The 14499-nt window shown below is 41.6% G+C and overlaps 1 protein-coding gene across 1 annotated transcript in view; it reads left to right on the top strand.

The window, feature by feature from the left end:
• The window catches only part of LOC111969651 (serine/threonine-protein kinase 4), a 55271-nt gene that overhangs the window by 1448 nt on the left and 39324 nt on the right, over positions 1-14499 (top strand). Inside the window, exon 2 of the mRNA XM_023995804.2 lies at positions 7813-7893. Coding sequence (XP_023851572.1) covers positions 7813-7893 — 81 coding nt within the window. The remainder of the gene's footprint in view (positions 1-7812; positions 7894-14499) is intronic.

The following is a 14499-nucleotide window of genomic DNA, read 5'->3' as shown; positions in this document are numbered from 1 at the left end:
GCGTCGGTCGGGTTTGGCCAGGGTAGGCCGTCATTTTAAATAAAAATTTGTTCTTATATGACTTTCCTAGTTAAAAAAAAAAWAATATATATATAACTATTCACGCCCCTGAGTCAGTACATGTTAGAATCACAATTGAGAGCATCCTGTCGGGCTGTATCACCGCCTGGTACCGCAAACTACCTGCCCTCCAGGACACCTACAGCATCCGATGTCACAAGAAGGCCAAAAAGGTCATCAAGGACAACCACCCGAGCCACTGCCTGTTCACCCCGTTACCATCCAGAAGGCGAGGTCAGTACAGGTGCATCAAAGATGGGACCGAGAGAAGCTGTTTTTCAGTCTATCTCAAGGCCATTACTAAAACAGAGAGGCTGCTGCCTACATACAGACTCGAATCATTGGCCACTTAATAAATAAATCACTAGTCACTTTAATATCTTACATTACTCATCTCATATGTACACTACCGTTCAAATGTTTGGGGTCACTTAGAAATGTCCTTGTTTTTTAAATCAAATTGATCAGAAATACAGTGTAGACATTGTAAATGTTGTAAATGACTATTGTAGCTGGAAACTGCAGATTTGTAATGGAATATCTACATAGGTGTACAGAGGCCCTTTATCAGCAACCATCACTCCTGTGTTCCAATGGCACGTTGTGTTAGCTAATCCAAGTTTATAATTTTAAAAGGCTAATTGATCATTAGAAAACCCTCTTGCAATTGTTAGCACAGCTGAAAACTGTTGTCCTGATTAAAGAAGCAATAAAACTGGCCTTTAGACAAGTTGAGTATCTGGATCATCAGCATTTGTGGGTTTGATTACAGGTTCAAAATGGCCAGAAACAAAGAACTTTATTCTGAAACTCATCAGTCTATTATTGTTCTGAGAAATTAAGGCTATTCCATGTGAGAAATTGTCAAGAAACTGAAGATCTTGTACAATGCTGTGTACTACTCCCTTCACAGAACAGTGCAAACTGTCTAACCATAATAGAAAGAGAAGTGGGAGGCACAACTGAGCAAGAGGACAAGTACATTAGTGTCTAGTTTGAGAAACAGACCCCTCACAAGTCCTCAACTGCCAGCTTCATTAAATGGTACCCGCAAAACACCAATCTCAACGTCAACAGTGAAGAAGCGACTTCGGGATGCTGCCCTTCTAGGCAGAGTTTCTCTGTCCAGTGTCTGTTCTTTTGCCCATCTTAATCTTTTCTTTTTATTAGCCAGTCTGAGATGTGACTTTTTCTTTGCAACTCTGTCTAGAAGGTCAGCATCCCAGAGTCACCTCTTCACTGTTGACAGAGAGACTGGTGTTTTGCGGGTACATATACTGCCACCCGTCAGACTCGTTAAAGAAAAAGTATTCCTCCAGTACGGGGTGAGTAATCGCTGTCCTGATATCTAGAAGCTCTTTTCGGTCATAAAACATGGTGGCAGAAACATTATGTACAAAATAAGTTACAAATAACTCGAGAAAACACACACAATAGCACAATTGGTTATGGGATTGTAAAACGGCAGCCGTCTCCTCTGACTCCATTACTCCTTCTCTGTTATTCTTTGCAAGGTAATGGATTCTGATGTTGCTGTCCTGTCAAACCACTTGTCCTCAATGGTCAGAGCATAGTACTGTCTCATCTGATGGCTGGTAGCACTCTTTTGAGTGCAATTGTCCATGTCTTGCGCATTTCCTTCTCCTTTGGGAATTTGAATGAAGCCAGTAAAAAGAAATTGCAGTAGTCAAGATTAATAAATTAAACTTTTTTTTTAAATAAAATTGAACTTTATTTTAGAAGAAGGATTACATGTAAGTAGGATTCATTTAAAACTATGTTTTAAAGTTTGGTGCAACAAGATTAATAGATAAACCTTGATTTAACCCATTTTAAGAGTTAATCCATGTTGGTGCAACCCACCCATAGAGTCAGCTATCCAGGGTTTATATACAGTGCATTCGGATAGTATTCAGACCCCCTCCCTTTTTCCATATTTTGTTACGTTACAGCCTTATTCAAAAATGTATTAAATAGTTTTTTCCCCCTCATGAATCTACACACGATACCCCATAATGACAAAGCAAAAACAGGTTTTTATACATTTTTGCAAATGTATAAAATAAAAAAAACTGATCTCATATTTAGATAAGCATTCAGACCCTTTACTCAGTTACTTTGTTGAAGCACCTTTGGCATTGATTACAGCCTTGAGTCTTCTTGGGTATGACGCTACAAGCTTGGCACAAATGTATTTGGGGAGTTTCTCCCATTCTTCTCTGCAGAAACTCTCGGGCCTTGTCAGGTTGGATGGGGCGCTTTGCTGCACAGCTATTTTCAGGTCTCTCCAGAGGTGTTTGATCGGGTTCAAGTCCGGGCTCTGGCTGGGCCTCTCGAGGACAGATTCCTCAGAATTTTTAAAATCCATTTTAGAGTAAGGCAGTAACATAACACATTTTGGAAAAAGTTGAGTGGTCTGAATACTTTCGGAAGTAGTTAAGAAAAGGTTAAGAAAAGTTTGAAAAACCTGTGTCAGTGTCAGTGTCAGTGAGTTCAGAGTACATTTTACTCAACACTGCTTATACTGGCAGGTTTTGGGTCCTAAACCTATTTAAATTCAAAGGTGCTATAAATAGGCTTCAATCACTTACACACAAGATTTCTTAAACAGTACACACTTTGTAAGATCTTGCCGGTCCCCCCCCCCCCCAAAATGTGTTTATAATCAAGTTCAATGGCCGCGGTGAGTTATTATTTTAAAGTTTGCTACAAATCGAGACGTATAATTATAGTGATCCATTTTGACTACTACAATTGTCGTCACACAGACCAATCACGGGCCGGCAGGCTACAAGGAGGCTCGCCCTCGTGCACGCTCTTTGCAAGTGCACCTAAGGGGGTGTGGTGTGCTATCAACGAGCCTGTCAAGTGCAGCGTCAACGAGCCTGTCAAGTGGAGATTGAGGGGCTGAACCAATGTCTATGGGGCTGACAAGGTTTTAATGTCTATGGGCTGACAGAGGATGACAGAGTGGAGAATGGCGATGGAGTGCGCTCTCACTGTTTTGAAATATCTATTTAGTATGCAATTATAATTGAATAGATTTAGAATTCAATTTATTTATGATGACGATGCAGTTTCACAAATGATAGACTAAAATCATAAGAAAATACAGAATTGAGATTAAATAATTGTTATTTATATATATATTAGTCCACTTTATTCTGAGGTAATTCAATCTAGCCTAACTGAGTTGTGATCGGTTGTTGGGATAGTAGCCCATTAACTTTTTATTTTGAGGTGGAAGGATCATGGTCATATGTCTAGACTAGATAGGGTACTCGCACGTACTTAACTCTGCACCAATTTGAGTTAGATTTTACAAAGAGTCACCATGCCGGCATGTTCTGTATTTAACTGTACTAATCGTCACTCAAAGTCTAATCTTTATTTTTTCTGGCAAGTTGGTTGTAATTCTGATTGTCATACTTAATATTTACAGTCCGTGTTGTATTACAATGTTGACCTGGTAAGGCTGAGCTTTCAAATGAACCTTCTGCTACAAAAGCTTAACAGTAGGCTAGCATCTGGTTCATAGACATTAAAACAAGGTTGCCTTTCTCAGGCAGAATGAAAATGACTTCATCGACCGTGATCCTTTGCTAGTTACGGCCACTTTCACCATGATCCTTAGCAAAAAATTGTTGGTGCCATTCATCCCCATTCAGTAATATGGCCTGCTTCAAATTCAAATACTTGCACCATCTGGAGTTTTAGACAGCGCTCACGTCATCCACGTATTCCTATCACTATCTACTAGTTTTAATGTCTATGGGATGAGAGGAGATATCCTTACCATGCTGAGAGCCCGTACTGTAGCATTCAATGTCATCAGAAAGAACTCAGTAGCGCACGATGTGTACAAGGCAAGCAGGAACGAGCTCCGCAAATCCATTAGGGATGCAAAAAGACCTCAGACTCAAACTTGAGTTGATGTTCGACAACTGACTGCATGTGGCAAGGACTACAGATTATCATGGGCAAAGGCAAATCCATCTGTCTGGTGCCTACCGACACCTCCCTCCCAGACGAGCTCAACACATTCTATGCTCGATTCGAGACAGAAGATAAATTCAATAAAAGTTTTTTATAAAGCCCTTACATCAGCTGATATCACAAAGTGCTGTACAGAAACCCAGCCTAAAACCCCAAACAACAAGCACTGCAGGTGTAGAAGCACGGTGGTTAGGAAAAACTCCCCTGGAAAGGCCAGAACCTAGGAAGAAACCTAGAGAGGAACCAGGCTACGAGGGGTGGCCAGTCCTCTTCTGGCTGTGCCGGGTGGAGATTATAACAGAACATGGCCAAGATGTTCAAATGTTCATAGATGACCAGCAGGGTCAAATAATAATAATCACAGTGGTTGTTGAGGGTGCAACAGGTCAGCACCTCGGGAGTAAATGTAAGTTGGCCTTTCATAGCCGATCATTCAGAGTATCTCTACCGCTCCTGCTGTCTAGAGAGTTGAAAACAGCAGGTCTGGGATAGGTAGCACATCCGGTGAACAGGTCAGGGTTCCATAGCCGCAGGCAGAACAGTTGAAACTGGAGCAGCAGCACGGCCAGGTGGACTGGGGACAGCAAGGAGTCAGGCCAGGTAGTCCTGAGGCATGGTCCACCGAGAGAGAGAATTAGAGAGAGCATACTTAAATTCACACAGGCCACCGGATAAGACAGGAGAAATGCTCCAAATATAACAGACTGACCCTAGCCCCCCGACACAAACTACTGCAGCATAAATACTGGAGGCTGAGACAGGAGGGGTCGGGAGACACTGTGGCCCCATCCGACGATACCCCCAGACAGGGCCAAACAGGCAGGATATAACCCCACCCACTTTGCCAAAGCACAGCCTCCACACCACTAAAGGGATATCTTCAACCACCAACTTAACATCCTGAGGCCAGGCAGAGTACAGCCCACAAAAATCTCCTCCACTGCACAACCCAAGGGGGGTGCCAACCCAGACAGGAAGATCACGTCAGTGTCTCAACCCACTCAAGTGACGCACCCCTCCTAGGGACGGCATGGTAAGAACACCAGTAAGCCAGTGACTCAGCCACTGTAATAAGGTTAGAGGCAGAGAATCCCAGTGGAGAGAGGGGAACCGGCCAGGCAGAGACAGCAAGGGCGGTTCATTGCTCCAGTGCCTTTCCGTTCACCGTCACACTCCTGGGCCAGACTACACTCAATCATAGGACCTACTGAAGAGAAGAGTCTTCAATAAAGACTTAAAGGTTGAGACCAAGTCTACGTCTCTCACATGGGTAGGCAGACCATTCCATAAAAATGGAGCTCTAAAGGAGAAGGGGGACAGTTATGAGGCCTGCGTCTTGTGACCGTAGCATACGTGTAGGTATGTACGGCAGGACCAAATCGGAAAGATAGGTAGGAGCAAGCCCATGTAATGCTTTGTAGGTTAGCAGTAAAACCTTGAAATCAGCCCTTGCCTCAACAGAAAGCCAGTGTAGAGAGGCTAGCACTGGAGTAATATGATCAAATATTTGGTTCTAGTCAAGATTCTAGCAGCCGTGTTTAGCACTAACTGAATTTTATTTAGTGCTTTATCCGGGTAGCCGGAAAGTAGAGCATTTCAGTAGTCCAACCTAGAAGTGACAAAAGCATGGATTATTTTTTCTGCATCCTTTTTGGACAGAAAGTTTCTGATTTTTGCAATGTTACGTAGATGAAAAAGCTGTCCTTGAAACAGTCTTGATATGTTCGTCAAAAGAGAGATCAGGGTCCAGAGTAACGCCTAGGTCCTTCACAGTTTTGTTTTTTTTAGACGACTACAACCATCAAGGTTAATTGTCAGATTCAACAGAAGATCTTTGTTTCTTGGGACCTAGAACTTGCATCTCTGTTTTGTCTGAGTTTAAAAGTAGAAACATTTGCAGCCATCCTTATGTCTCAAACACAGGCTTCCGGCGAGGGCAATTTTGGGGCTTCACCATGTTTCATCGAAATGTACAGCTGTGTGTCATCCGCATAGCAGTGAAAGTTAACATTATGTTTCCGAATGACATAACCAAGAAGTAAAATATATCGTGAAAACAATAGTGGTCCTAAAACGGAACCTTGGGGAACACCGGAATTTACAGTTGATTTGTCAGAGGAAAAACCATCCACAGAGACAAACTGATATCTTTCCGACAGATAAGATCTAAACCAGGCCAGAACTTGTCCGTGTAGACCAATTTGGGTTTCCAATCTCTCCAAAAGAATGTGGTGATCGATGGTATCAAAAGCAGCACTAAGGTCTAGGAGCACGAGGACAGATTTGGTCTGACGCCATTAAAAGGTCATTTACCACCTTCACAAGTGCAGTCTCAGTGCTATGATGGGGTCTAAAACCAGACTGAAGCGTTTCATATACATTGTTTGTCTTCAGGAAGGCAGTGAGTTGCTGTGCAACAGCTTTTTCTAACATTTTTGAGAGGAATGGGAGATTCGTGAACTGGGTTCTAAGTCTTTGTATGGTGGATAGGCTATCAATGGAAAAACAGCCTTTCAAAATAATAGTACTTCCTGGTTGGATTTTCCTCAGGTTTTCGCCTGTCATATCAGTTCTGTTATACTCACAGACATTATTTTAACAGTTTTGGAAACGTTAGAGTGTTTTCTACCCAAATCTACTAGTTATATGCATATCCTATCTTCTGGGCCTGAGTAGCAGGCAGTTTAATTTGGGCACGCTTTTCATCCGAAATTCCGAATGCTGCCCCCTACCCTCGTGAAGTTAAGTACAGCAGTACATCTCCTCCTCATGGACTGCACCAGATTTTCCAGTTCTTGCTGTGAGATGTTACCCCACTCTTCCACCAATGCACTTGCAAGTTCCCGGACATTTCTGGGGGGAATGGCCCTAGCCCTCACCCTCGGATCCAACAGGTCCCAGACGTGCTAAATGGGATTGAGATCCCGGCTCTTCGCTGGCCATGGCAGAACACTGACATTCCTGTTTTGCAGGAAATCAGGCACAGAATGAGCAGTATGGCTGGTGGCATTGTCATGCTGGAGGGTCATGTCAGGATGAGCCTGTAGGAAGGGTACCACATGAGGGAGGAGGATGTCTTCCCTGTAACGCACCACGGTGAGACTAAACCGCGACTCGTCAGTGAAGAGCTCTTTTTGCCAGTCCTGTCTGGTCCAGTGACGGTGGGTTTGTGCCCGTAGGCGACGTTGTTGTCGGTGATGTATGGTGAGGACCTGCCTTACAACAGGCCTACAAGCCCTCAGTCCAGCCTCTCTCAGCCTATTGCGGACAGTCTGAGCACTGATGGAGGGATTGTGCGTTCCTTGTGTTACTCAGGCAGTTATTGTTGCCATCCTGTACCTGTCCCACAGGTGTGATTTTGGGATGTACCGATCCTGTGCAGGTGTTGTTACACGGGATGTTTCTTTTTTTGTTGAGTTTACATGCGCGCACACACACAAATACACACACATACATTCATGCAACACACCCATCACAGCTGCTGCTACCGGACTCTGTTTATGATTGCAGCATTTTAACACTTTCCCCCCAATCCCCCTTGCCCAAAACACATGTAAATGAATGGTTCCTTCCTGTATTATACTTATGATAAAATGTTTAATCTATTCTACTGAGCCATTTACTTTGTTTGTATCTTTATCTTTTTTTTCTTGTTGCATTGTCGAGGAGGAACCTGCAAGTAAGCATTTCATTGGAACAACATGTGTATCCTGTACATATGACTAATAACAATTTGAAACTTTCTCCACCCTACAGGCAGCTAAAGAAGCTCAGTGAAGACAGTTTAACCAAGCAGCCAGAGGAAGTCTTTGATGTGCTAGAGAAAATTGGCGAAGGGTGAGTCCTGGATGTGTTTCGTTATGGACAGTTGGAGCTGAATTGCCATGTTTCAGTTCTGAGAAGCACCGCTATCCCTCTCTGACTTACATTAGACTCAAGGAAGAAGAGCAACATAACACCACGACATACGTGTCACTCGTTTCCTGTTACTCAACTTTCTGTTAGTGTCTGTGATTAACATGCCCTCTTGTGTTGCATCATGAATGACAGCTGATCGATGTATGAGTAAGTTGTGCTGCACGAGTCACTGATGTTAGGTTCTAAAAACTCTACGGACACTATGAAAGCTCAACCAAGTTTATTATTCCAAAAGGATCAAAACAGCTGCATTAGACAAACATTTTCACACAAGCATTAATATTTAACCCCTTCTCCTAGGCTGAGTCTCCTCCTACCCATCTGAACAAATATTGTATCTTTACTGCTAGGCATGAAACTAAGTAATACGGCCATAAACTTTTCTTTCTCCCTTAACGTGACGTGACCTGACCTCGACCCCCTTCTTCACTAATCCATGTCTCTCTGCCCTTGTCAATGCCTGCCACGTGATCGCTTCCCTGCACTCAGTACATTCCACGTTTAATTGCACACACTATATACCTTCCTCCTACAGATAACCATTAACTTCTAGTGTAGACCCTCTAAACCTAAGCTCTCCCTCAGTGACATGAATACGTATATTTCATATTCTCAGAACCCAACAGTCCCTCCTCTTGAACAATACCTTCCTACTATTCAACTTAAAGTTGAAGTCAGAAGTTTACATACACTTAGGTTGGAGTTATTAAAACTAGTTTTTCAACCACTCCACAAATGTTTTGTTAACAAACTATAGTTTTGGCAATTCAGTTAGGACATCTACTTTGTGCATGACAAGTAATTTTTCCAACAAATGTTTACAGACAGATTATTTCACTTATAATTCACTGTATCACAATTCCAGTGGGTCAGAAGTTTACATACACAAAGTTGACTGTGCCTTTAAACAGGTTGGAAAATTCCATAAAATGATGTCATGGCTTTAGAAGCTTCTGATAGGCTAATTGACATCATTTGAGTCAATTAGAGGTTTACCTGTGGATGTATTTCAAGGCCTACCTTCAAACTCAGTTCCTCTTTGCTTGACATCATGGGAAAATCAAAAGAAATCAGCCAAGACGTCAGAAAAAACATTTTAGTCCTCCACAAGTCTGGTTCTTCCTTGGGAGCAATTTCCAAATGCCTGAAGGTACCACGTTCATCTGTACAAACAATAGTACACAAGGATAAACACCATGGGACCACACAGCCGTCACACCGTTCAGGAAGGAAAAGGAGGAAAAGGGGGGAGGCTTGCAAGCCGAAGAACACCATCCCAACCGTGAAGCACGGGAGTGGCATCATCATGTTGTTGGGGTGCTTTGCTGCAGGAGGGACTGGTGCACTTCACAAAATAGATGGCATCATGAGGGAGGAAAATTATGTGGATATATTGAAGCAACATCTCAAGACAACAGTCAGGAAGTTAAAGCTTGGTTGCAAATGGGTCTTCCAAATGGACAATGACCCCAAGCATACTTTCAAAGTTTTGTCAAAATGGCATAAAGACAACAAAGTCAAGGTATTTGCGTGGCCATCACAAAGCCCAGACCTCAATCCTATAAAAAAATTTGTGGGCAGAACTGAAAACGCGTGTGCGAGCAAGGAGGCCTTTACAACCCTTACTCAGTTACATCAGCTCTGTCAGGAGGAATGGACCAAAATTCACCCAACTTATTGTGGGAAGCTTGTGGAAGGCTACCTGAAGCGTTTGACCCAAGTTAAACAATTTAAAGGCAATGCTACCAAATACTAGTTGAGTGTATGTAAACTTCTGACCCACTGGAAATGTGATGAAATAAATAAAAGCTGAAATAAATTATTCTCTGTACTACTATGATTCTGACATTTCACATTCTTAAAATAAGGTGGTGATCCTAACTGACCAAAGACAGGGAATTCTTACTAGGATTAAATGTCAGGAATTGTGAAAAACTGAGTTTAAATGTATTTGGCTAAGGTGTATTTAAACTTCTGACTTTAACTGTACATAAACTTGGAAATTACTTATAAATGGACAAACAATGATAATAAAACATGAACACAAAATAAACATAACACTCACAGTGAGGTTTACAAACTCAGAGACTTATGGCCTCTGTTCTATGATCACACAATCTTATTTCCATCTCTCATAGAACACTGATAATAACGTGTCCACTGGATCCGTTGACTTCTCCCAGTTCAACATTCTCCTTCTGGTTCCTAAGAGAGTTATAGCACAAGACTTGCAACGCAACGAGAAACACAAAACATAACGTTATTAACAATGTGGTAAGCTATGCATAATTATATATGCATGCAAACCCAAAGTTTAATAACATGACAATTCTCATTCTCTATTCACCTGACTATGCCTTCAGAATACTTTAGTTCGGCAAAAATGAAAGCCCTAAAAAGCCACCTTATGCTTTGGCCCAGTCTTCCCCGTTAGACCACCGGATCCAAGAGGTGTTCCCAAGCCATGCCATTCTCACTTTGCTCCCCATCTCCTTCTTTGCCACCTGATAGGCACCTTACCTGAGACAAGTGCTTATCTCTAATCAACGCTACATCCTCTTGAGGTAACTCGGCACTGTATAGACTTTTTAAATTTTTAAATTTTACCTTTGTTTAACTAGGCAAGTCAGTTAACCTCACTAGGGTATGTGGGACGGTATACGCGTCCCACCTCGTTAACAAACAGCCAGTGAAACTGCAGGGCGCCAAATTCAAAACAGAAATCCCATAATTAAAATTCCTCAAACATGCATGTATTTTACACCATTTTAAAGATTCACTTGTTGTAAATCCAGCCACAGTGTCCGATTTCATAAAGGCTTTACGACGAAAGTAAACCAAATAATTATGTTAGGTCACAGCCAAGTCACAGAAAAACACAGCCATTTTTCCAGCCAAAGAGAGGAGTCACAAAAAGCAGAAATATAGATCAAATTAATCACTAACCTTTGATGATCTTCATCAGATGACACTCATAGGACTTCATGTTACACAATACATGTATGTTTTGTTCGGTAAAGTTCATATTTATATCCAAAAATCCGAGTTTACATTGGCGCGTTATGTTCAGTCGTTCCAAAACATCCGGTGATTTTGCAGAGAGCCACATCATTTTACAGAAATACTCATAATAAACATTGATAAAAGATACAACTGTTATGCATGGAATTTTAGATCCACTTCTCCTTAATGCAACCGCTGTGTCAGATTTCAAAAAAGCTTTACGGGAAAAGCAAACCATGCAATAATCTGAGTACGGCGCTCAGACGAAAAATCAGGCCAAACAGATATCCGCCATGTTGGAGTCAACAGAAGTCAGAAATAGCATTATAAATGATCACTTACCTTTGATCTTCATCAGAATGCACTCCCAGGAATCCCAGTTCCACAATAAATGTTTGTTTTGTTCGATAATGTCCATCATTTATGTCCAAATACCTCCTTGTTGTTCGCGTGTTCAGTACACAATCCAAACTCACGACGCGTGTGCAAGTCCAGCGGAAAGTACGGACAAAAAGTTATATTACAGTCCGTAGAAACATGTCAAACCAAGTATAGAATCAATCTTTAGGATGTTTTTAACATAAATCTTCAATAATGTTCCACCCGGAGAATTCCTTTGTCTGTAGAATTGCAATGGAACAGAGCTCGCTCTCACGTGAACGCGCGAGACTGAGCTCGTGGCTCTCTGGCAGACCTCTGACTCATTCCCTTCTCATTCGCCCCCACTTCACAGTAGAAGCATCAAACAAGGTTCTAAAGACTGTTGACATAGTAGAAGCCTTAGGAAGTGCAACTTGACCCCATAGACACTGTGTATTCGACAGGCCAAGAGTTGAAAACCTACAAACCTCAGACTTCCTGGTTGGATTTTTTCTCAGGTTTTTGCCTGCCATATGAGTTCAGAGTGTTTTCTATCCAAATCTACTAGTAATATGCATATTCTAGCTTTTATGGCTGAGTAGCAGGCAGTTTAATTTGGGCACGCTTTTCATCCAAAATTCCCAATGCTGCCGCCTACCCTAGAGAAGTTGATATTGTCACATTTGATGGCCCTTGATACTGTCCCGATTTCAATATCCAAATAGATACATCCATTTTTCCCACGTACGCGAGTCTCTCACCTGAGCCGCTATCACCATCCTCTCTGGTCCATTTCTCCCACCAGCACCCAGGAACATGAGAGAAATGTGAATGATATTTCTCTCCACGCTCACTCCACATGCGTGGTCTCAGGACTCTGGTGCAATCCTGCTGCCGGTACCCAGGTTAATGGCTCGGACTCAGATAGAAGTGTAAAAAATCACTGTCGCATTGAATGCCTTTGTCGCACAGTGTGTGTTTGTGGCCAAATTATTCCTACATGCATTCAGACTAGAGGTCGACCGATTATGATTTTTCAACGCCGATACCGATTATTGGAGGACCAAAAAAAAGGCGATACCGATTTAATATATATATATATTTTTTATATATATATTTTTAATTATTATTATTTATTTTTTTGTATTAAAAAAAAAATATATATATATTTATTTGTAATAATGACAATTACAACAATACTGAATGAACACTTATTTTAACTTAATATAATACATCAATAAAATCAATTTAGCCTCAAATAAATAATGAAACATGTTCAAATTGGTTTAAATTATGCAAAAACAAAGTGTTGGAGAAGAAAGTAAAAGTGCAATATGTGCCATGTAAGAAAGCTAACGTTTCTTGCTCAGAACATGAGAACATATGAAAGCTGGTGGTTCCTTTTAACATGAGTCTTCAATATTCCCAGGTAAGAAGTTTTAGGTTGTAGTTATTATAGGAATTATAGGACTATTTCTCTCTATACGATTTGTATTTCATATACCTTTGACTATTGGAGCACTTTAGTATTGCCAGTGTAACAGTATAGATTCCGTCCCTCTCCTCGCTCCTACCTGGGCTCGAACCAGGAACACATCGACAACATCCACCCTCGAAGCAGCGTTACCCATGCAGAGCAAGGGGAATAACTACTCCAAGTCTCAGAGCGAGTGACATTTGAAACGCTATGAGCGCGCACCACTAGCTAGGTTACACATTGGTTATGTAAGAAATGTTGTCTTCATTGACCTTAACACATAGCTATAATACTGTTATAATGCCTTCCTTATTAAAGCAGACTTTGTTGCAAATATCTTGCTACACCCCACAGTTAAACACCATCTGCCCGTAACAGATACAAACCTCACTCCCCCACGCAGGGGAGAATGGCTGACTCAGACCTTTTATTACCACTGATAAGGGAGGAATGCCATTATACGCACACGCACACGCACATGCACACACACACACACACACACCCTTGCTTTAGGCTGGGTTTCCAGGAACAAAGAACAGTGCCAGGAACCAATGAGGCATGGGCACCAGCGTGGAGGGAACGGGCCTCCACTTACAGCGACCAGTCAGGAGCACACGAACTACAAAAATCTACCTACGTCATTTACTGTATAACTTGAACTGCGAAATATGTTTCGGGTCTCTTCTTCCGATAGTTCCCTAAGAACTAGACGAACGGGGCCGTGCAGCACGTTTTGCTCAGATATCTTTACATCCGAATAAACTGTCTTACTATATACCGATCCACCCTGTCCAGCGTCTTGACTTGGTCTCATTTCTCTAGTAACGAATCATCAACAGTTACACCAGCCTAATCTCAGGAGTTGATAGACTTGAAGTCATAAACAGCGCAATGCTTGAAGCACAGCGAAGAGCTGCTGGCAAAACACACAAAATTGCTGTTTGAATGAATGCTTACGAGCCTGCTGGTGCATACCATCGCTCAGTCAGACTGCTCTATCAAATCATAGACTTAATTATAACATAAAAACACACAAATACGAGCCTTAGGTCATTAATATGGTCGAATCCGGAAACTATCATCTCGAAAACAAAACATTCATTATTTCAGTGAAATACGGAACCGTTACGTATTTTATCTAACGGGTGGCATCTATAAGTCTAAATATTCCTGTTACATTGCACAACCTTCAATGTTATGTCATAATTACGTAAAATTCTGGCAAATTAGTTCGCAACGAGCCAGGCGGCCCAAACTGTTGCATAAACCCTGACTCTGCGTGCAATGAACGCAAGAGAAGTGACACAATTTCACCTGGTTAATATTGCCTGCTAACCTGGATTTATTTTAGCTAAATATGCAGTTTAAAAATATATACTTCTGTGTATTGATTTTAAGAAAGGCATTGATGTTTATGGTTAGGTACAGTCGTGCAACGATTGTGCTTTTTTCACAAATGTGCTTTTGTTAAATCATCCCCCGTTTGACGAAGTTGGCAATGTTTGTTAGAAAGAAATAGTCTTCACACAGTTCGCAACGAGCCAGGCGGCCCAAACTGCTGCATATAATATACCCTGACTCTGTTGCAAGAGAAGTGACACAAAGAAATTCATGTTAGCATGCAATATTAACTAAATATGCAGGTTTAAAAAATATATACTTGTGTATTGATTTTAAGAAAGGCA

This window comes from Salvelinus sp. IW2-2015, linkage group LG11 (genome assembly GCF_002910315.2).
Source record: "Salvelinus sp. IW2-2015 linkage group LG11, ASM291031v2, whole genome shotgun sequence".
Classification (NCBI taxonomy): domain Eukaryota; kingdom Metazoa; phylum Chordata; class Actinopteri; order Salmoniformes; family Salmonidae; genus Salvelinus; species Salvelinus sp. IW2-2015.
Note: the sequence above shows the minus strand (reverse complement) of the source record. Positions and strands in the feature narration are given on the sequence as shown.